The sequence below is a fragment of the Lissotriton helveticus genome, chromosome 11 (assembly GCF_964261635.1).
Source record: "Lissotriton helveticus chromosome 11, aLisHel1.1, whole genome shotgun sequence".
NCBI classification, from domain to species: Eukaryota; Metazoa; Chordata; class Amphibia; order Caudata; family Salamandridae; genus Lissotriton; species Lissotriton helveticus.
This window is the reverse complement of record NC_136072.1, coordinates 601,568,577-601,592,826: the sequence shown is the minus strand read 5'-3', so window position 1 is coordinate 601,592,826 and position 24,250 is coordinate 601,568,577. Positions and strand designations below refer to the sequence as shown.

At 47.5% G+C, this 24,250-nt stretch overlaps 1 protein-coding gene across 2 annotated transcripts in view; it reads left to right on the top strand.

The window, feature by feature from the left end:
• The window catches only part of XRN1 (5'-3' exoribonuclease 1), a 1,049,234-nt gene that overhangs the window by 719,866 nt on the left and 305,118 nt on the right, over positions 1 to 24,250 (top strand). For both annotated transcript variants that reach the window (XM_078666417.1, XM_078666416.1), the window contains exon 34: positions 17,411 to 17,472. In XM_078666417.1, the coding sequence (XP_078522543.1) occupies positions 17,411 to 17,472 (62 nt within the window). The remainder of the gene's footprint in view (positions 1 to 17,410; positions 17,473 to 24,250) is intronic.

Sequence of the window (24,250 nt, the reverse complement as noted above, 5' to 3'; positions counted from 1 at the left end):
ACGGCTTGTGGTGCCTTTGTCTCCCAATGTTTTTCACTCTTCTGAGCTTCATAGTCTGGTTTGGCTGTGCTGGCTTGTGGTCCCCACCGTGGGTAGTCACCTTGTTGACTGCTACATTGCCTCAGCAACTTATTGGGGTTCAGTCGCAGAACCGCCTCCTCTATGGGTATGGCTTTGGTATCTATTCTAAGTTAAGGAAACTGCGGCTAGACGTCTCTATCAGATGAATGAGTTACTTACTTTCGGTAATGAAGATATACCTGGTAGAGATATAGTCTCGCCGCAGATTCCTTAACGCCTGGCCGTCCTCCCCGTTCTGCGAGGACTTTTTCAGGTTGAGCTTTCCACACTCTCCTCCCTCTGGGTGGCTTGACCCTTCTGCCCGGTGACGTTTTCAATTCACTCCGACACAGAATGCTTCATTCTGCTTTCATTGCTCTACTCTGCCCATTCTCGTGATTGGACGGTATGCTCTTGTGTCATGTATCCTTTCCAACCCTACGCCCTAGGTTGTACAGTGTGGGATCTAATCATATTTTTTCCCACCCTCCACTCTCCCCTTCTCTATCGCCTTGGGGTCTCTTACCAACCCTGCGCTCCATTCGTTTGCAGTCTCTTATCTCTGCCACATTTTACAGGTCTCTTATTAGGGATACAATGTCTCTTTCTTGGGACGTCGTGTGGTCAATTGTCCTAGCTCCTGTGTTCCGGACTTGTTGTCCTTCACAGTTATGCATTAAGGTTGCAGGCTTTTGCCGTCTGCCATGATGTTGTTTACATCCTCATTTACCTCCACGGGTGGTTGGCCTTCACTTTTGCGGGGTTACTTCTCAGAGAGGTGCTCTGCTCTTTCCCTTTACTAGTTTTCAATATGCATTGCCTGGCACTGTCCTTTATGCTGCTGTTTTTCACCATTTCTTTCCCTTTTTTCATCATTTTCGCACACTGTTCCCATATTCTAACAGTTTTTTGGTGGTGGCTCCGCGTTGTGGCGCGGAAAAGTTTCTCCAATGAAAACTGACGTCAGCGCGCCGGGAGGGGCATATATGGCTCCACTGACGTCACGTCCGCGGACGTCAGTGCGGAGCCGTGCGGCGCCGCCCCTGGCTTGCAGAGGTGCTGCTACGCAAAGATTTCCGGATCCAGTCTGACGCCTGGGGATATTCTAAGTTAAGGAATCTGCGACTAGACTAACCGCTATATGTATCAACAAACCATTTTGCATTTCCTAAATAGCGAATTTTAAGGAATCGCTATTTAGGAAATGCAAAACGGTATGTATGTACAAAATCGCTTTCCAATAGCGATTCCTTAGCATTCCTTAATTTGAGATTAGCAAATTGTCAATCGCAAATTACCCCTTCATTTCCATGGGCCAGGAGGCCCATAGGAATGAAAGTGCAATTTGCAATTAGCAATTTGCTGATCGCAAATTAGGGATGTTTCCAAGGGTGCAGGGGTGTCTCAAGAACACCCTGCTGCACCCCTGAAAAAGACATTTGGGGGCATATGGCGCACATACATGCCCTAAGGGCATGTATGGGCGTCATATGGCACCTTTGGTTATTATCAAAAAAGATTTTTGATAAGAATTCGCAAATTACCACCAACTAGAAGTTGGTGGTAATTTGCTAATCCTTAATGGCATTTTTTGCATTTTATTTGTTTGATACATTGCATTTAAGGAATCGCAAAATTTGCAATTCCTTAAGTGCAATCGCAAAATAAGGATTAGCAAATTTTGCTATTCCTTATTTTGCATCAAACTAGTTTGATACATTCCATTTGTCTATTTAGCATTCGCAAAGGCCGAAATTCGCAGAATTTCGGCCTTTGCGAATGCTAAATAGCTTGATACATATAGCGGTATGTCTCTACCATATACATCGTTACCTCAGGTAAGTAACTCGTTCGTTACGCCTTAGCGAAGAAGGATCCCCCTGAAGGGCTTAGGGCCCATTCCATCAAGGCAAAAGCAGCCACTACGGCTCTTTAGCGTGGTGTTCCCGTTATCTGCCAAGCTGCCACGTGGGCATCTCTGCATTCCCAGGTTCGCAGAAAAGGCCGGTTTAGTTGCTTGATTTTGCAGGATTTTCTGGTCTAAGCCGTACAGCAGACCCTTCACCGGGGATGGTTTTGCTTGGGCATCTGTTCAAAGGTAAGGAATCTGCAGCTAGATGTCTCTATCAGATGGACAAGTTACTTACATTCGGTAACACCTTATCCGCTAGAGACACGATCTAGCCGCAGATTCCTTACTGACCCACCCATCCTCCCCGCACTGCGGACTCGGTTTTAAGTGTCAGGGATGTTCCCCTTCAGGGCCCTTGCTGTTCATTTTTTTTAACGCACCATGGTCACTCACTTAATGGCTTTGTGCTTATGGCGTGGAAAGTAATGAAAAGTACGGACAGCGCGCTGGAGTCCTGGTTATATTGACGACACTGACGTCACAACGAACACGCCACCGCCAGCGTCACAAGGAGTTGACCGATGCCACCTAACAGCGCGTAGGGCTAATGCTAAGAAAATTCTTCCGGATCCAGCCTGATGCCTAGAAGGTCAAGGTTAATGTATCTGTGGGTAGATCATATCTCTACCAGATAAGGCGTTACCGAAGGTAAGTAACTTGTTCGTCATGGGCCAATGAAAGTAAGAACTGTCTGTATTGCTGAGCTGCTACCACTCTCCTAGTGGCATTAGATTTGGGATTTCTGGCCACAGTATACAGGAGCGCCTCCTCCCAAAACGTGCTGTGGGAGCCTCTGACTTCTCTCTTTTCTTCTGCAGCAGCTTGCTTTCTGAGGTTCTCAAGAGTGGACACGTTTTCTGTCCCTAGCACAGCTGTTCCCCAGATGGCCCCCCTGGGCCTAAGAGCTCTGCCTTGTAAGGCCCAAGTTCCTGGGGCTCAGTTCCCTCTTAGGCTGACAAGTGTGTTCCCTGGCACCTGAGCTTGTGGCTGCTCAGAAGTTGGTTTCCCAGCCTTTTTACCTTTTCACTTGGAGGATTGGGCCATTATTCCTGGCTCCAATTCGTCTTTTTCATCCTGGGCTATGCTCTGTTTTCTTGTTTGTACAAACACCCATTCAAGTATTCCCAGCATGGCTGCATGGGATCGTGTAGGAGAGTGGGGTCTGCAATCCTATGGTCACCCCAGATTTTTGCTTTTTGCTTCACTGGTTTACGACTTTCCCTGGCTGTGGGCCTGCTAATCAGACCCACAGCCTAGCTGTTCTCTCTCTAAATTGACAACCATGTACTTTAGGGGCATTTACCAATTAGTACAGTACAGTGTACCTTAGGTGCCCAGGGCATAGGTGTACCCAGGGCCTACCAGGGGCTGAAGCATGTATTATGCCACCCCTGGCTGGCCATCTAAAACTGACACAACTGGCTGCACGACAGCTGGGGCGAGGTGGTGTAATCACCCTTTGCTATAGATATAGTATACCTATATCTAACCCTAAAATGGACACATATACTCCTATCAGTCACTCCTATGGCAGGCCTTATCAATCCTGACGGCAGAGTGCTTGGAATTATGTGAGATGGTGCTCTGGCATGAGCTGAGCCCGTCTGCAGCTTGCGGAACCAAGTCCTAATAGCTGTTCCATGATAACGCTATACCATATACTCTTAAGTGCATTATCAACCTCGCGGTTAAATGCTAACTCTGGTATAACATTATCAACACATGTCGAGTAAGGTGTCATACGAATTGGAATACTACCCCCTCCCCAATTCTGGCGACGGGGGTAGCATTCCACCCTTCTAGAGGGACACAACATGTATGTAACTGTGAACCCCGGTTAAAGTTAACTCGAGCCTCAGCATCACAAGATGGATGCTGCCACCACAGACACAAGTCTGACCTCCTGCTGCTGGGAGTCCTTCCAGCGAGGGAGGCTTGGACAAAGGGTTTCCTGCCTTGGGAGGTGCTAGCACCACCCCAGACAGGATTTTGTGTATTGGGTAGGACCGGCCTGAAAGGAATGAGACATGCCTGGGGCACCCAAGGTGCCCTGTGCATACACCGGTTCAAACCAGTTGCTGGGGCATCCCTGCCCCAGTTCTGGCGCGAAGCCGGACAAAGGATAGGGGGTGTAACCACCCCCCTTCCTGGTCCTACCCATGGGAGGGACCTAGTCGTAGTGCAGCCCCCCTTTAGCAGGATAAAGGTAGGAGCTGGTTCCATTCCAAATTAGATTAATCCTGAACTACTCTACAAGAAGAAACTCTGGACTTCGACGTTCTGCTCCACAGAAGACTGAAGAATCTCCCTTGTGGGCAAGGAGTGTCCACCCTGCAACTGCAGGCACCATCAAGCGTCCAGCGGCTTCCCTTTGTCGTCTTCCTTCCAGGATCCAGACTTCAGAGCCCGACGAGAACCGGACTCCCAGACCTCTCCGACCTCAACTCACATCTGCAGCACAGCTGAGATCCGTGGGTGCGACGAGACACGTGGGACCGGCCATCTTGAAAGAACCTGCACTTCGCTTTCAGCACGACTCCCGAGGTAAACTCGACCAAGTGCTTTGGGGATTGAGAAGCCCCAGCCCCGAGCAGCTCCTGCACCGAAGATCAGCCCTCCAGCATCCACGAGATCTGCGTGGGGCCCTTCTGCTTGTTTGCTGCTTGACGCATTGTCTGGTCACTTGCCGGCTGGCTAGTGGCCTCCTAGACGACGAACTTTGAAACCTTCACTGATGGTCTGGTTGCTCCAGACTGGCCCTTGCTCCCTTCCAAAAGAGGAGCACCCCGGACCCTCCTGGCCCACTCCAGACGCCGTTTATACTCACCACGTGGGTTGCCTTTGCCAAGGCCTGTTGACGCCGATTCCGGATCCAACACCGCCGACAGCGAGAGCCTGCGTGGGACAGCTCGTGCCTCCATCCTGGTCGTCGAAGACACCTCCTGGTCCACGTGGCTGCAGAGACAAGTGTCCACTCCTCACCTGATTGCGACGACAGCATCTGGTTCCTTCCTGGTTCCACACCGGTCACTGGCTAGTGACTTTGAACACTGTCCCCTCTGCTTTCAGGTCCTCTTCTTCACCGATCCACCCTTGGATCGCACCGGACATCTTCCTCTTGGTCGCCTGCAGCATCTTTTCCTCCAGGCTCCATAGACTTCAACGCCGGAACCCGACACGACTTTGCACCTATGCACCCGCAGCCCGTGGGTGAGGTAACAAGATCATTTCGGTGCTCAAGGGTAGATTGACTCTCCTAGTGTCCAGTTCCACAGTCGTTTTAGTCCTAACTAGTCAGGATTGTACGTACTCACCTTTTTCTTGAACTGTACTGTCCATAGACGTTGTTACGCATCCCGCGTGTGAGTTCACACTCTACACCCGCGTCCCGTGGGCCTCCTATTACTTACCTAAGGTTAGGATAGCGTAGTCCCAGCGGTCCTGCAGCCTCTGGACAGCTCCATTTCTTCTATCGACTCTCACATTCCACTTACTTAGTATATGGTTTGTCGTGCCCCTAGGGCACCATTGTAATTTTGGGCAACTTATCGTATTTTTCCTAAGAGATTGTCATGTGCTTAGCCCTCTGACCTCATAAAGAGTGCAGAGGTGTTTGTTATTAATAAATATATTGTTTATTTTCATAACAACATGTGTGGTGTCCTTTCATCTGGTATTCAAGGGGTTATATTGTGGTAAAACAGCTGGCTTCACATGCCAAAAGAGTTTAGTCTAAGACTGCTTTGTCCATGCTACCATTAGGATAGCTGGTCTATAAGGTTGACTTACAACCAATCACCATAAGGGTTGTTTGGACTGATACAAGGTGATCACTAGAACTAGTGAGCATCATATATCATGCCAACTTCCCACAGATAGTAGCTGTACCTCAGCCCATGCTGAGGTCTCCAGATCATTCACTAGCAGACATTCAACATGAATTGCAGAGGAGACAGCCACCTTCTTTTGGACAGTAACCCCTCCCAACTCTAAGGACACCATAGCCATGGGATGAACCTTAGTATGATTATCAGCGATATGAGATTTGAGTAGCTTCAGTGTTCTCTCTTACCTGGTCAGGATACACCCAGGATCCCATATGGAGACTCACCACCCCAGTGGTAACTGGAGGTGCGCTAGTTGAAGCATTTTTGGGGCAGGAAGAGTCCCCTGTTTGATGTCCATTGGCCTAAAACATGAAGCACCAAGCCTGTTTGGGATCCCAGTTCTTATCCTGATATCTACCCTTTGATTATGAAGTGTCTCTGGACCCACACTCCTGAACTTGTTTTTAGGGGCCTTTAGAAGACTCTTTACCTTTTTCTTTAGACTGTCCCACATCTTTGGGGGGGATTAACAACCCCTTTCGTTTGGTCACCACCACCATGACACTTTTTGGACACTCTAGTCTTGCCCCAATGTGATCAGCCTTCTTCCCTAACTCCTGGGGAGAGACCAAACCTAGGTCCACTAAGTATTGATGCAGTTTTTCAGAAGTACAATTACTTGATGCTCTTTCATAAATAAATTATAAAGCCCATCATATTCTTGCACCTTACTTGCTTTCGACCAACCACCTAGTGTTTTGACTGAGAAGGCAACAAAATCAACCCAGGACTGACTCGAGGTTTTGTGAGTCTCACTTAACTTAATCCTGTACTCCTCAGTGGTGAGTCCAAAGCACTCAATCAGGGTATCCTTAATGAGGTCATAGGGCTCAGCCCCTTCCTCATTAAGTGTCAGGAGTCTATCCCTGCACTTGCATGAGAAAAGCTCCCAGAGCAGAGAGCCCCAATATTTTGGTTGAACTTTCTCATTTTAAAAGCCGTCTCAATGGCTGTGAACCATTTTGTGATATCATTCCCCTCAACATATTTGAGGACAATCCCTTTGGGGATTTTGAGATCAAAATGTTCCTCTCTATCTCAGATTTCCTAGTTTCTGCCACCATTTATGGGTGCTAGACCAATCTCAGCCCTTTATCTCTCTATGGATAGGAGTTCAACCTCAAGGGCTACTCTTCTGGCTAGTCTCTCCAGCTCCTGGTCTGGATCCTCTGGTACTTCTTGAGACCTGGCCTACCTCCAGGCACAGTTCTAGAGAATACGTTCTATCCTTTTTCTGTGGGGTATTGGAAGGGGAGTCATCCCCATGAGTACTGTTAGCAGTCTCAACTTCACTGACATGGTCATCATCAGTGTTGTCAATGTGTTCTTCTCTTGCCTGGGCTCTATCAAACTCAGTAAAGCAACTCCTGGAGTTGTGCTTTGGTTAGTTTAGACCCAGTTGCAATTTTGCAAGCCTTACAGAGGTCTTACCTGCTTCATGGTAAGATGCAGGTAAGAGATCCGGTTGAGTTCCTCGGCCCTCTCCTCTGAGGTTGACATGTTTAATGTAGTTGGTACATTTTTAGAAAATCAACAAGAATACTAAAACGTACTTTTAAGACATACTACTACTATACCCCCTGGGTACCAGGGGGTATCATTTACTAGGGACTTAGAGGTGATAAAGGTCTTGCCAATTGTGAAAAAATTGAACAGTTACCTTGTTTTAAGGAAAGTATACTGGCACTGGGGACCTGTTTAGCAGGTACCCCGTGCACTTCAGTCAAAATTGCATCAAATATCAGGCTCAAAGTGGCTGTGACCATTCCAAGAAAGGGCACTTTCCTACAGACAAGTAGCCATAATGGATCAAGAAGCAAAGCTGTTTGTCTGCGAATATAAGAAGTTGTCATCTGCCTTGTGTAAGTCATGCTTGGTGTGGACTCGCTCCCTCAAGAGGCCAGCTTTGTGGTCAAAGTCCTCTGGTAAGTGAAAATTGTCCATATGGAAGAAAGCGAAGCGAGACTCAACCCCAAGGTTAAATTCTGTTCAAAGAAACCATTTGAGGGCGTCCCAGTGTGAGTATGTCTCCATACATATCTCAGGTTGCGCAGCCGATTCCGCAGTTTCTCCCTTGTGGCCAAGGAGTGACCACCCTGGGCAACCAGGCACAATCCAGCAAATCAACGGCTTGCTTTGTCGACGCTCCCGCTGGGACCCGAGCTCAGAGACTGACAAGACCCAGACTTCCAGACCTCTCTGACTCTCTCTTCACATCTGCAGCATAGCTGAGATCCGTGGAGGCGACGAGACCCGTGGGAACGGGCCATCTTGAAAAGTCCACAACTTGCTAACTGTGCAGCTCCTGAGGCATCCTCGAAGCTGTGCACTGGGGATTGAGAAGCCCCGAATCCGAGCTCCACCTGCACCGAAGATCAGCCCTCCACACTCCACGATTTCTGCGTGGGGCCCTTCTGCTTGTGTTCTGCTCAACGCGTTGTCCGGTTGCTGGCCCGTTGGCTAGTGGCCTCTGTGACGACAATCCTTTGAAACCAACTTGCTGGTCTGGTTGCTCCAGACTGGCCCTTGCCTCCCTGCAAAGGTGAGGCACCTCAGACCTTGCTGGTCTGCATCAGAAGCCTTCCTTGTATCCTGCATGGGTTGCCTTTGCCAAGGCTTGTTGACTTTAATCCGCCGGTCGACCCCTCCATCTGCGAGAACCTTCGTGGGACAGCTCCTCTCCAGCATCTGGTCATCCTCGACGCCTCCTGGTCCGCGTGGCTGAAGAGACAAGCTTCACGACAGCACCTGATTGCTCCTCGACGTCGTCTGGTTCCTTCCTGGTTCCACCCGGTCACTGGCTAGTGACCCAGACTCTGTCCCCTTTGCTTTCAGGTCTTCTTCATCCTCGATCCACCCGGACATCTTCCTCTTGGTCGCCAGCAGCATCTTTCTTCACAGGCTCCATAGACTTCAACTGCGAAACCCGACACATCTTCACACCTATGCACCCGCTTCCTGTGGGTGAGTTAACGCGAGTACTTCGGTGCTCCCAGGGGTATTGACTATCCAAGTGTCTAGGTTTTTAGTTGTTGCCCTCTAGTTAGACCGGAAGTGTCCTAAATCCTTCTTTTTCTAAACTCTAAGTTCCCATTGACTTAACATTGACTTTCGCGTGTGTGTAAAGACACTGCACGCGCCGCCTGTGGGCCTCCTACCCCTAACCTAAGGGTCAGATAGTGTAGCCCCAGCGATTCTCTAGGCCCTAGGCCTCTCCTTTTCTCGAGTCGTGGTTCTTATACCACTTACTTAGTATATGGTTTTACGTGCCCCTAGGGCCTGACTGTAAATTGTGCTATTTAAAGTATTTCAAAGAGTAACTTGTTATGTGCTTTTGCCTCTGATCTCATAAAGAGTTCACAGGAGTGTGTTAGTGAATAAATACATATATATTTTATATATATCCTGTGTGGTGTCCTTTCATTTGGTATTCAAGGGGTTACATGTGGTAAAACAGCTGGCGTTACACGCCCTCAAGAGTCTTTTAGCCTAAGACTGTATTGTCCACGCTACCACTAGGATAGCTGATCTATAAGGTTGACTTACAACCATCACCATAAGGGTTGTTTGGACTGGTGCAAGGTGTTCACTAGAATAGTGAACATCATATACCAGGCCAACTTCTCACATTGGTGTGCAGTGGTTGGGATTAGAGCTTGCTGTTGTTTTACCACATGTAATCTTGAGATATCAATTGAAAGATCACATAGGTACCTATAGGTACATATAAAAACAAGTCTTCGTATACTTAAGTTGTACTGAACTTAGCTGTTGTAGAGCCTGGGCCTAGCACAGCCTGACTACAACTCCTAGACAGGTTCTGTAGGAAAACACATAGTGTAGGTAGGTGCGACACCCCACCTCACTAGAAAACATGTCTCCGACAGTGAACCCCAGTGGTTCTCTGCCTGCAGAAGTAGATCCCTTGAGGACTGCTTCAAGATATGAAGCCCTAGCCTTCCAAGAATTGATACAATTGTGTACTTCTAGAAGGCTAAAACAGGGTTCACACCCTACCATCAAGTTCCTGGTTGAACTATTAGAAGAGTATGATGCTCAACAGCCACCTGAGACAGGTGACACAGGTAGTGAAGATGAAGTCCTCCCCTCCTCAGATGACAATGCTGACACTCCAGTACCAGAAGAGGAAGAAGAGGGGGTAGAAGGAGATGATTCTGATCTTGAGACAAACAGCCAGGTCCTAGTCAGAAGACTTAGTCAGGCTAACTTAAGCATACATGGGAGTCAGTATGGGCAGCCCTCATACAGACCCCCAAGTGGGCTTAACCAGAGGCAGAGAAGAGGAAGATCCCACTCCAGGGAATCTCTCGTCTCTCATGCTTCAAACAGCTCTCATGGCCTTGCTCAGAGAGGGATGACTTCCCCTCGGAGAAAGGAACATGAGGCAAAGATGAGAGAAGCTGTTCTTAGGATTGAGGGACAGGAACTTGGGGTTGCCCTAGCCAAAGAGAAGCTTACTCATGCTAGAGAGCATAGAGAGAGTGGGTTGGAGCCCACTGGTGGCAGCAATATCCCGAAGGATAAAGATAGGTCCTATGAGAATAGATACCTAAGCAAGATTGTGCCCCCCCCCCCACAAAGAAGGGGATGACATCCACAAGTGGATAACTGCTTTGGAGAGGGCCTGCAAAGTACAGCAGGTACCCCAAAGTCAGTGGGCAGCAATCTTATGGCTCTCCTTTTCAGAAAAAGGTAGAGATAAGCTCCTCACAGTTAGTGATGGGGATGCTAACAACTACTCTGTCCTGAAGAGTGCTCTGATTGATAGGTTTGGCTTAACCACTGAACAGTACAGGTTGATGTTCAGGGATACCCAGAAGACACCGACTCAGGACTGGACTGATTTTGTAGATGGTGCTACTAAGGCTCTGGAGGGCTGGTTATTGGGCTGCAAAGTACAGGACTTTACAGGATTGTATAATTTGATTGAGGGAGCAGATCCTTAGTAATTATCAAAAACCAGCTTCTACACCAGCACCTGGTGGACTCAGATCTGACCTATCCACAAGAATTGGGTAAGAGGGCAGACAAATGGGTCAGAACCAGGATTAGGCCTAAAAATCAGGGTAGTGAAAAGAAGAAAGATTCTACCAAGACTCAAGAGAAAGGTGGGGATAAATCAAAAGACAAGTCCTCCACAGGGCCCCAAAACTCCAATGGCGAGGGTGGGTCCCAAAACACTTCCTCTAACCAATAGAAACCTAATTGCCATGTCTGTAAACAGCCTGGCCACTGGAAGACTGACAGCAGTTGCCAAAGGGCCAACAATAAGGAAAACATTCCCCCAAGTAATACTCCCAGACTCCCACACCTCCTGTTACTGTTAGCAGTAATCCCCCAGGTGGTGGGAGTGCCCCCAAGAATTTGGCTGGGTTTACTATGGGAACTCAGGTGGACTCTGGCCTAACCAGGTCCCTTACCATGGCTACTCTTGTCTGTGAGAATGGCATGGGGTTTGCCAACTTCACTGCTTGTCCCAACACTTTGGGAAAGTACAGACAAGAGCCCCTCATCAATGACCAGAAAGTTAAAGCCTATAGAGACACAGGGGCTAGCATCACTATGGTGACTAACAGTCTAGTCCCCTCAGGACAACTTTTACCTGGGTTCACCTATCAGGTGACCAACATTGATGGAGTGCAGAAAGATCCTCCCATGGCAGTATTAAATCTCAGCTGGGGAGGTGTCACTGGCCCTAAGAGAGTGGCAGTGTCTACAAACTTGCCTGTAGATTGTCTACTAGGGAATGATCTAGAGATCTCAGCCTGGGCTGAGGTAGAACAGGAAACCCATTCCAAAATGGTAGGCCTTCCCCAAAAGGTTAGTGGGGCTGTGATAGTCGCAGCCCCTGCTCAAGCAGACTTCCCTGAACAGGTTGACAGGGCTGTGATGGTCACAGCCCACACCCAAACAGAGTTCCTTCCTGAAAAGGTTGGTAAGGCAGTGATGGTCACAGCCCAAACTCAAACAGATTTCAGTGTTGTGAAGCCTGAAACTATGGATCACTCCACTCAAACAGAGAGCATTGGGGAGTAAGAAAAGTCTCCCTCCCACCAGACATTAGGTGAGAGTCAGACTCCTCAGGGAACTGACCCTACCCCTTGTGAAGAAACTGCCCCAGAGGTAGTCAGGCCTAGCCTGGCAGAGGCCCTGATGTCAGTGGACCCTTCCAAGGTGGGACCCAGTCTGGAGCAGGTAAACTGCCCCTCTCTACCCTACCTCAGTCAGCCCAGGGCTGTAGAGGTCAGGAAGGCCAGTGGACCCCAAAGGGCCCCCTGTCCACAAGAACTCCCCATCAGCAGATTAGGGGCACCAAAGCCCTAGCAAGGTGAAAGTTTTAAAAACTCCTGAGGATCTCCCTTACACCTAGTTAGGAACCTCCCCCAGATGGACTCTGTTGGGCACAGCCAAACCTGGGACCTAAGGGCCCCAAACCTGACCTGTTCCTCCAGTAAGCCAACAGAAGGGACCCAGCAGCCTCCAGCTGTAGGCAGCCAGAGGTTGACCCTGAGAGCACAGTGCAACTCAGTCATGGAAAGAAAGGCACACATGGTGGATAGTGATTGGAGGAAGCTGAGCCCTACATTAGTGGAGCCTCACTTCAGTACTCCATCTCAACACCAGCCTTTTACTTTGCCAAAACACACCACAGGTAGAGATTCCTTATGGTGGAGAATCTCTGATACCCTTAGGGTGAGGGATTGCTTAGTGGACCATGAGACAGGGGGGTAACCATGCCAGTGCAGGTACTTCCTTATATGGCCACTTAGGCAATATGGGCTTACCTGGTCAAGGATAGCCTTATCTCCTTTCGTTTGGGGGGGGGGTTGTGTAGGAAGGTGGATACCTGACTATGGTTACCCCCAACTTTTTGCCTAGTGTTTAGCTGGTTTTTGACTTAGTTGGCCTGGGATCCTGCTATTCAGGACCCCAGGCTATCTGCTCTCTCTGTAAAATGGACTCCATGTACTGTAGGTACATACCAAATTGGGAATTGGTTCACCTTGTCAGCCCCTGTAAAAGTGTACCCTAGGTACTCAGGGCATAGGTGTAACCAAGGCCTACCAGGGGCTGCAGCATGTATTATGCCACCCCTGGCTGGCCACTCAAACTGACACAACTGGCTGATCACTCAGCTGGGGCAAGGTCGTGTAATCACCCCTTGCTTAGGTATAGTATTCCTATATCATCCCTTATATATGGACACACAGTAACCTATACGTCACTCCTATGGCAGGCCTTAACAATCTTGGAGGCAGAGTGCTTGGTTATGTGTGAGATGGTGCTCTAGCATGAGCTGAGCCTGTCTGCAGCTTTCGGAACTATGTCCTTATAGCTGTTCTATGATATCGCCATACCATATACTCTTAAGTGCATTATAATCCTCGCGGTTGAATGCTAACTTTGGTTTGGCTTTATCTAAACATGTCGTGTAAGGTGTCATACACTTTGGAATACTACCCCCTCGCCAATTCTGGTGACGGGGGTAGCATTCCACCCTTCTAGAGGGAGAAGACATGTTGTTGCTGACTATCCTGGTTAAAGTTAACCAGAGCCCCAGCGTCACAAAATGGACGCTGCTGCCACAGACACAAGTCTGACCTCCTGCTGCTGGGAGTCCTTCCAGTCACGGAGGTTTGGGCAATAGGTTTCCTGCCTGGAGAGGTGCGAGCACCACCCCAGACAGGACTTTGTGTATTGGGACAGGGAGGGCTTAATAGATTGAGACACTGCCTGAGCCACACTGGGTGCTTCATGCATACCCCAGTTCAAACCGGTTGCTGGGGCACTCCAGCCCCAGCTCTGGCGCGAAACTGGACCAAGGAAAGGGGGTGTAACCACCCCCCTTCCTGGTCCCACCCATAGGAGGGACCTAGGAACGAATCCAGCCCCTTTTAGCTGTATTAAGGTAGGAGCTGTGTCCCTAGACTTTAGATTTGATCCTGAACTGAAACTTGAACGAAACTCTGGACCTTTGACATTCTGCTGAAGCTGAAGACTGAAGAATCTCCCTTGTGGCCAAGGAGTGACCACCCTGGGCAACCATCCAGCAAATCAACGGCTTGCTTTGTCGACGCTCCCGCCAGGACCCGAGCACAGAGCCTGACAAGACCCAGACTTCCAGACCTCTCTGACCCTCTCTTCACGTCTGCAGCATAGCTGAGATCTGTGGAGGCGACGAGACACGTGGGACCGGACATCTTGAAAAGTCCACGACTTGCTAACTGTGCAGCTCCTGAGGTATCCTCGAAGCTGTGCACTGAGGATTGAGAAGCCCCGAATACGAGCTCCACCTGCACCGAAGATCAGCCCTCCACACTCCACGAGTTCTGCCTGGGGCCCTTCTGCTTGTGTTCTGCTCGGCGCGTTGTCCGGTTGCTGGCCCGTTGGCTAGTGGCCTCTGTGACGACAATCCTTTGAAACCAACTCGCTGGTCTGGTTGCTCCAGACTGGCCCTTGCCTCCCTGCAAAGGTGAGGCACCTCAGACCTTGCTGGTCTGCATCAAAAGCCTTCCTTGTATCCTGCATGGGTTGCCTTTGCCAAGGCTTGTTGACTCCAATCCGGCGGTCGACCCCTCCATCTGCGAGAACCTTCGCGGGACAGCTCCTCTCTAGCATCTGGTCGTCCTCGACGCCTCCTGGTCCGAGTGGCTGAAGAGACAAGCTTCGCGACAGCACCTGATTGCTCCTCGACGTCGTCTGGTTCCTTCCTGGTTCCACCCGGTCACTGGCTAGTGACCCAGACTCTGTCCCCTCTGCTTTCAGGTCTTCTTCATCCTCGATCCACCCTTGGATCCACCCGGACATCTTCCTCCTGGTCGCCTGCAACATCTTTCTTCACAGGCTCCATAGACTTCAACGGCGAAACCCGACACATCTTCACACCTATGCACGCGCTTCCTGTGGGTGAGGTAACTCGAGTACTTCGGTGCTCCCAAGGGTATTGACTATACAAGTGTCTAGGTTTTTAGTTGTTGGCCTCTAGTTAGATTGGAAGTGTCCTAAATCCTTCTTTTTCTAAACTCTAAGTTCCCATTGACTTAACATTGACTTTTGCACGTGACGCCTGTGGGCCTCCTACCCCTAACCTAAGGGTCAGATAGTGTAGCCCCAGCGATTCTCTAGGCCCTAGGCTTCTCCTTTTCTCGAGTCGTGGTTCTTATACCACTTACTTAGTATATGGTTTTACACGCCCCTAGGGCCTGACTGTAGATTGTGCTATTTAAAGTATTTCAAAGAGTAATTTGTTATGTGCTTTTGCCTTTGATCTCATAAAGAGTTCAGAGGAGTGTATTAGTGAATAAATACATATATATTTTATATATATCCTGTGTGGTGTCCTTTCATTTGGTATTCAAGGGGTTACATGTGGTAAAACAGCTGGCTTTACACACCCTCAAGAGTCTTTTAGCCTAAGACTGTTCTGTCCATGCTACCACTAGGATAGCTGGTCTATAAGGTTGACTTACAACCATCACCATAAGGGTTGTTTGGACTGGTGCAAGGTGTTCACTAGAATAATGAACATCATATACCAGGCCAACTTCTCACAGTCGCCACTACCCTGACTCTGATCCTGTGCCTCCCCCGGGGTGGGCAAACCATCAGAGGCTTAATTATCTTTTTGGCTGCAATTCTCACCAATGCTTTCTACCGCCTAGAGATGATCAAGGTGGGCATGGGGAAGTTTTACCCCATCATTATGATGACAGTTTTTACGTGGACTTACAAGAGGCAAATGGGCTTGATTCTTCCCCTTATAACAGTTGAACTCACTATTTCTACTTAATTTACAGTGGTAAAACAATAAGTAGCTGAAGTCTTGAACCTACCACTGCCTTCTATTGAAATTAAGACAAGTGTCCTTGTAGAAATCTTGCAGCTTGGGCAAGCCAAATGTTAACACTTGCTCCCTTTTTAATAAGGCCCAGCATGCCTCCTTAATGGTCACCTGGTCATAGCCCTTTTCTTGCCCTTGACCAGATATCATAGACCGCCACCAAGTGATCCTGATTTTCGCACTTAACCCCCTACCCCTGAGAGCCCGATCAGTCAGGCTTCAACCAGGAAGGTGAATCCCAATGAATTCCCCACAACTCTTCCAGCTTGGAAGTTCAAGAAGATTGAGGAGTATGGAAAACAAATGTTCTCTTTGGCCAGCCTAGCCCTGAGATTGGTTAGTGCAGTCTACCTATTGGGACGATAGAAGCATGTGCATGGGGACATGACCAGCAAGACCTTGCTGGTGGTCCTGGAAGATCTTAGGTGCCTCACTGGCTCATACTATTCAGGATGGTCAAATAGCGCAATTCATGATGGCCATGACACGGCTCATGTCTGGGAAGGGTGGTTGGAACCAATGTGGTGCTCCACCGCTATGCGTGGATGCACTCCAGAAGATTTTCTGGAGACTTTGGTAGCCTCTCTTATGGATATGCAGGCCACCAAGGGCATGAGTCCTTCCTGTTCTATTCCTCTCCAGCACCAGCCACCAAGCGTGGTAAAGGCATATTCCAAAGTTAGAATCTGCAGTTAGATAGACAATCCACAAGAAAGAGAGTAAACAAAAGTAACTTGTTGGTTCGGGGGACAGTCTAAGCCAAAACCAGCAAACAGAATGTTTAAGACAGTAACATGAAGGATGCACTAAAAATGGCAGAGTAATTGAAAAGATCAGCCCCACAATGTGCATGGCTAGACTGTTGGGCTTGAGTGTGTTCTCTGGCCCTAAACAAATCTGTCACTTTCTATGAGCATTCAGTTTTGCTATCATCTCTTGCTAGGATTTTTGTTCATTGTATGTTCCTGCAAGTACTCCACTCTAACTACTGCAACACAATAAAGAACGCTCACTTCAGGTTTGAACATGTTTCTGGTCATAGTAAGAAAGCAAGCAGTAGAGAGACATCAGGAATCTGAGGTGTCAGTACATCTGAAACCTTGCCTGTTTTATCATTATTTAAATCTAGAAGCCAAGATTAAAGGGAAGCGAAGCAAAAAACTTACAAAAACTGCCCATTTGGCACTTAGGGTATGGTAAAATACATAGTACAAGTCCCAAAGTTTAACAGGCTTAAGATCACAAACACAAATGTGGTTTCCTGTGCCTTGGATGTTGCTGTGGTATTCAGACTGGTTCTGTTGTGTAGGCATCAAAGTAGTCCTTCATAGGTTCGACTGAAATATTGATTCTCCATCCTGAGACCGAAAGTTGCTCAGTTATACTTTCATTTCTGGTATTGATGCGTTGTGGCTGCTGCCAGTGTTCTGAGAAGTTAGTTACATGTCAGCATTTGAGGAGATACAAAATCACAATTGCCTGCTGAGAAAAACCTGTAACTGAGGGGAGAGTTTGTGCAATTGCCTACTGAGAAAAAAAAAACTGTAACTGAGGGGAGAGTTTGTGCGTGTAGGTGTGCAATTACATTTGACTCTTTACAAGTTGTTTATCTCATCTATGAAGGCTATTATATTTAAGAAAGTCAAATATTGTTCTCTCGAATTCCTTGGTTATTTCTTTTTCTTTTAGTGAAAGAAGATTCAAAATTTCCTAAAAGTGAAAATCAACCACAGAAAATGGCAGAAATGCAGGTTAGTTAATCAACTGTGATACCTTTTGTCTTTGAACTCCCGCACAGTCTTAACAGTTGTGCATATGGTCGAGCAAGAAGAACTGGGTAATATGTTACATCTATACGGCACTGACTGTAGAATATTAAATCTATATGTGTTCTAGATTTACTTCTCGGAGATTGGAATTTTATGGCGTTCATAAACACAGTGCAATTAACTCCTTAACCCAGCTTATCTACACTAGAAACATACAGTTTCAAAAGTTTCAATTCTTATTGCGGGTTCCTCACCTTGTGAATTTCTCCAGGCACCGAGACAGGACATAGAAACTTATTTAACAGTTTTTTTGTGCTTACAAATGATGTTGTTGACCTCTGTTAGGACACCATCCTGTTTCCAGACATGATGACAGACAGCTGCATAAGTGCACCATCCTTGCGTACTGAATGCCAAGATGCATTGCATGGAATAGACCTTGTCGCTTTGGTGTGAAGTCAAACACCAAAAAGGTGATTGGAGGAATGCTTGCAATAGTTTTAACCACCGGCAATTGCTCTTGGTAGCATTCCAACCCATTGTTCTTTTGCCAACTTTCCACTTCAGTTTGTACCCAGCCATATGCAAATTAGTCTGTTTTTTTATTAACCTTGCTCCAATAACAACAGTCCAGCCTGAACTTGCAGACCAGGTCCTCCCTGAACTGGAACACACACAATTCAAGACTGGTGGTTTTGACCTGATTGGGGCTCTGTAGTTCATTGCAGTTTGGTTCCAGTGGCAGAGTGAGCACTGAACACACATCTAGGCATATTCTGAGTGCGTACTGTAATTAGATTGGTGGAGATATTCAGTTATGAGCCATCCTCCCATATGTCAAGCACAAACACATGTCCGATGTGATAGCAAAAGGAACTAAGAAACAGAAACAGTCCTGTTTAGAATGGAAGAGAAAGCATCACCCACATTACAGTGGCAGGCTTCATCACAGTCTGACTCATCCCATCCTGACATGATAGTACTGACAGGGTGGCCTTAATCTCAATGAAAGGTGTTCCATATTATTATTGCTGGATATGGAAGGGATCCAGATCACTTTTAAAACTGTCTATACGTAAACCCAAAGGGATTCCTTTTGTTCAAGGTTACCTAGAGCGGAATTAAAAAGCAAACCCGAATGTAGGATGCATCGGGAGAATGTCTCATGTTTTGGCCCCTAATAGTAGCCTTCACAGGTTCTTGGCCGTCGTCAAGGCTAAAATATTCCTAATCGATTTATTACATTGGACTATGTGTGAAGGTAAGAGTTAGTCGTACCTTCACTATGACTGTGTTCACACATGAGTGTGGCTCAATGGTTAGAGCGGCAGACCCTGATGCAGAGGTCTAGCCCGGGATAAGGGTTCAATTCCCCGCCTCGGCGGGTCTTGAGCTCAAAAATTCCACGGACCTGATAATTCTCGCCTCAGTGCCTATTCCAATCATGGAGTCCCACTCTGCAACTCTGGGCAATAGCTTGCTTAATCTCCACAACGGCCCCCACAACGCTAAGGATGCCTGGCCTCCACCTTGGGGGTGCCCAGGAGGGGACACCTCACAGGGAAATCCAGGATGGGTTCCAAAGCGGTATTCGTACAAGCGCCTTGAGACCCTTGCGGGTGAGTAGTGCGCTATACAAGTATCAATTTACATTTACATTTACATGATGCACTTACCTACAGGATAATGTATGAAAATCCACTATATATTGAGACACACACGATTACATAGCAGACACACTGCAAATTGTTATTACAGCATTCAAAATGTGTGCAGATATTGCAACCGTGTTCCTACTTGCCCAGACTTTGGGTTCATTTTAAGTGTCTCGTGTTGATATGTTCTGCCTCCGTGTTGGACTCCATTCCAGATTCTGTCTTTGCAGCTAATCCCATGGGTCTTGAAGAAATTCAGGTGGGCTGAGCACTTGATTCTGGTGGCCCCAGGTTGTGTCCAAGGGGGTTGGCACTCCAAACTGCTAACCCTGAACTTCTGCCCTCCATTACTTCTTTGGGAGTGGGTGCTCCCAAACTTCTACAGTCTACTCCTTCATACATGGGGAATTAACTGAACGAATGGAGAGGCGTTGATCTACCATTTGAGGTGGTTGATATTCTGATGGATATATCTATCTGCAGATTCTCACCTTTTGAATATCCGCATGTGCCAGCTTGGACAGACACTTTTCAATGCCTCTCCCGGGCCTGTAGGGGGCACCAGCTCCATCATGGCTCCACACGCAGCACCTCATGATGCCATTGTAGCCATAAAGAACCCCCTTTGGCATAATTACATCAGTTTCCAATTTTCCGCATCTTCGATGCATTCCATTCCTCTTCAACTCTCTTCAGAGCTGGCATTTTTCAAAGCTTTATTTCATTTTAGGTTCAGTTTTTTTGCAACATGTCGCCGCATAAAAAGTGCAGCTCCAACGGTTCCAGTGCCTGCGACTCCACCTACCCCACACTAACTCCGCCAGTTTGCATAATCCCTACTGCGTGGCTTCCTTAAGCACATGATGATCACATGTACCCTACTTTTCCAACTCCAGGTGCAGACCCAAGCTATTTTCTCAGTGTCATGTTTGGTATACTTAATAGGGCCATGATCCCATCGGGTGTGCCTGCGGACTACAGGGTCCACTGGTCGACTCATTGGGGGATGTTCCAGCGCCTTACCAACAGACACTCTTCCTGCCATTAATGCAATTGGCCCAGGTCGGATGACTGACTCCGGAGGCGACTACTCCGGTGCAGAAAACCCGCCATCTCAGCTGGTTCTTCCACCACTCCCTCCCGGAAATGGAATTGTCACTGCGCTGCAGTCAACCCGACTTACGCCACAGCCGTCTTCGTCAACTTCGCTATCGGTGCCACAGAGTTTCGTAACACAAGGTGAACGCTGAAATCTGTAGGGGCTCGGGTAAATCGGCTATTTCAAAAGAACAGTGGTCTGTGAGGTAATAATTGTTTATCAATTTGTAAAGAGGAAATCTTCTGCAAAACAATGTTTTTCATTTTCAGGGGTTTCAAAACAGTGAGCATGTACATAAGTGACAGTGGGGTCAAAAACTTGCTCGATGCTCAGGCGGAAGTGATACAAAATTTGCAATGTGTGTATCACAATCCACAGCTATTGTGTGCAGCCTGCATTTGACAAATGTTCTTAGTTAAACAGGTCTGCACACTTCAGTTCTACATTTTGATCCACAAATAATGCTGATCATTCTTAGGACTTGAAATATAGTCGGCTGAAGACAGTAAAAGGTAAAAACCACATGAATTATTTACAGTTATCCCTGAATGATGGATGCAGGGGTTTCAGAGAGGATGTTGAATCGTCTGAGGCCTAGTTATAGGGATCCAAACAAAAGATCTTGCAGGCGCTTAATGGTATAGTGACAAGATTGCTGTAGGCTAAACTGTAATGTTCTCATGCCGAAACAGAGCGGTCAGTGGGTCCGACCGGTCTATTTGGGCCCAACCTTTGTAAATCGATCCACCATTGCCACAACTCTACAGCCTGTGAATCCCATAGCAGTAATGCCTCACCATTCCCAGAGGGAGGCCCAGGGACTCATGAAAGAAGGTTTCTTCTTTGAGGAAAATGACCCCCAAGAACATGTTGGAGATGGTTGTGACCAGCTCTCATTGAACCTAGACTTTGAAGACAGTAAGTGGTCTAGATACATCCCCTCAGTGGGAACTACTACTGTTCCCTACAGGTCTTCCACCACCAGAGGTGACTCCATACCACTCACTGATGCGCAAGGCAGCAGAAATGTTAGACTTGACTCTTCCAACCACTGAAATGAAGTCTAGCATACTGACTGAGGTTCTACTCTCACAATGTTCTGAACCTCTGCTATCCTTTAATGACAGAGCCCATCTTCTCTATTTGGAATAAAGCTCTGAGTGCCACGGCTGTCTCCAGAACGTTCCAAAGACCTTATAATCTTGCACCTGGAGACCCAGTAAGCACATCCCTCTCCAAAAAGTATGGTAGTCCAGGTCTCTTGCGCCTCAAAACTCACTCTGGCTCCTTTCCATCCCTGCCTTTGGAAAAGAGAGTCTAAGAAAAGGAAGCAATCTGCAAAAAATAACTTTTCGTCTTGCAACATGGCTTTAAAATCAGTAAACGCCACCTGTCTGTTCGTAGATAAATTTGTGTTCTTTTGGACTCGTCAAAAAAATGTCAATCCTAAATTTCTAACAGACATACAAACTCACTTTACCGAGCTGCTTAATGATGGTCAAGCAGCTGCGCGACAAGTCATTTAATCAGGGATTGATACAGCTTATTTGGTGGCAAGAGCTATGGACTCTTCAGTCGTTCTTGGTTAAGAAACTCTGGTTTTTCACACGACATCCAGGACACCTACAAGTATTTTCTATTTGATGGGTCCAGCCTCTTTAGAGCCAAAGAAGATTTGGCATGTAAATGGTTTAAAGACAGCAAAGCCTCAGCCCGTTCACTTGGCTTTCAGTCACCAGGTAGTTTGAGGTTTCAAGGCTTCAGCAGAAGGGTTTCATTTTGAGAACGCCAACAATATTCAGCGCAGCAGCAACGACCGCAACAGCAGTCAAACCCTCTTTTCAAAAGTTACAGAAGGCCTGCTAGAGGAAGACAGCGAGCCATGCCACTTTCTCCCTCTTCCTCTTTCTCTTCCTGCTATTCGTCCTCAGCCAACGTAGGAGAGCTGCCTTAGTTTTCCCTTCATGGAGTATAATTTGCTAGAGGGAGAACGGTATTCTGCTATGGAGGGCAACAACATTGGACTTATAGGACTTCTTTTCCCAGTTTCACCTCCTCCAAGAAGAGGTGCAATCCCTACCCCTAAGGGCGCAGTGGAGTTAGTTTCAGAGCAGGAACTGGGCAGAGATGCTACTCTGGTATTTCCTTATCCCCAAAAAGGACGGAGGTTTGCCTGGGATCCTAGACCTCAGGATATTGAATTGGTTCCTCAAACAGGAAAAGTTGAAAATGCTGTCCCTAGCTCAGGTTTTTCTTGCGCTAGAAGCGGAAGACTAGATGGTGTCTGGTGACCTGCAAGATGCCCACTTCACATTCCAATCCTGCTGTCGCACAGGAAGTATCTTCGCTCCATAGTAGGATGCCAGCAGAATCAATTTGCAGTCCTTCCGTTGGCCTCACTTCCACTCACAAAGGAGATGGTTGTGTTGCCGGCCCAGGTCAGAAGGCCCGGAAACGCAGTATTCCCTTACATGGACAATTGGCTCATCAAAGCCAGAGCTCCAGATTTTGTGTTGCACCACTTGCAAGTGACAACTCAGCTGTTATTCCGTCTGGACTTTTCCATCAGCAAGTCCCGATCACACCTTGTTCCCTCTAAGTGCATTCTGTTTTTTGGACCCCACTTTGATTCAAGCACTTCCTCCATTTAAGAGGATTCCTGACATTTAGTCTATGATTCAGATATTTCAGGATAGAGCGATCATACCAGCCTGCTAGGTCTGCTAGCCCCCTGCATTCTGTTTGGCACACATGCATGCTGCCACATGAGGGCCCTCCAGTGAGTGCTCCACAAAAATGTACTCTAACACAACAGCATCCATCAAGATCTACAGGGACACTGCAGCAGATCTACAGTGGTGGAGGGTGGACAGCAACCTTTCTCAAGGAAGACCGTTTCACCCTCTTCCTCCGGTGGCAATAGTGATCACGGATGACTCCACCCTGGAAAAGGGGGCACAGGGTATCTGAAGGAACTGAAGATCAGAAGTCTCTGGTCCACTGAAGAAAAGATTTTACACTTTTTGTTGGAATCCAGGAGATTCATCGAGCTCTCAAGGACTTTCTCCCTTCCCTTCACAGGCAGTCATACCAAATCTTGATGGACAGCGCGACTGCAGTATGGTGCATCAACCAGCCAGGGGCAATAGGGTTGTATTTTGTTTATGCAGAGAAACTCTACAACCCTGGTCCTGGACTCAGGACTATCAGATTTGCCTGGTAGCAAATCACCTGGCTGAGGAGCTCAGTGTGCGTTTAGATATTCTCAGCCGGTGTCATCTAGCCGATCATGAGTGCCTTCTCCATTCGGAAATAGTGCAAAACCTCTTCCAACTAGATGGATAGACCTGTTTGCCACTCGGGAGAATGCTCACTGTCAGTCATTCTGCACCCTCCAGTGTCCGATGTGGGAAGCAATGGAGACCGTGTTTCAATGGAGCTGGAGCTCTGAGTTTCTTTACGCGTTTTCATCCCTACTTTGATTTCTTGGATGTTTAGGAAAATGTAACTTTACTGGACCCAAGTAATCTTAATAGCCACCTCCAGAGCCTCCACCTACATGCTTGGAGAATAAACTGGCTAATCAGAGTTGCTTTTCACTTCTCCTTGAAGTGGTGTACTTTATTTTATCTTCCAGAAGACACTCCATTAAATCTATTTTTGCTAGCAGGTGGGTTAGATTTGCTAAATGGTGTGAGGCATCCTCTTAAAGCTCATCCATGTGATATACTTTGTCCTGCTCTTTTTTTTGCCCGGCAGGGCTGGGCAGTTGCCACAGTTGAAGGGGGTTTGTCAGCTCGATCAGCTCTTATATATACATACTTTTTCAGGGGTGGCTCCTCTGCTATGGCGGAGGAGCGTCGCCCCACTGCTTTTATGCATTGTAAAGTAGAGAAACATATCATGATAATAACTTTAAGTTTAAAAACAAAAAAAGTTTTTTCTTTATTGGTATTTTAGGAACTTACATTGTTCAATTTACATGCATCAGACATCTGCATATATT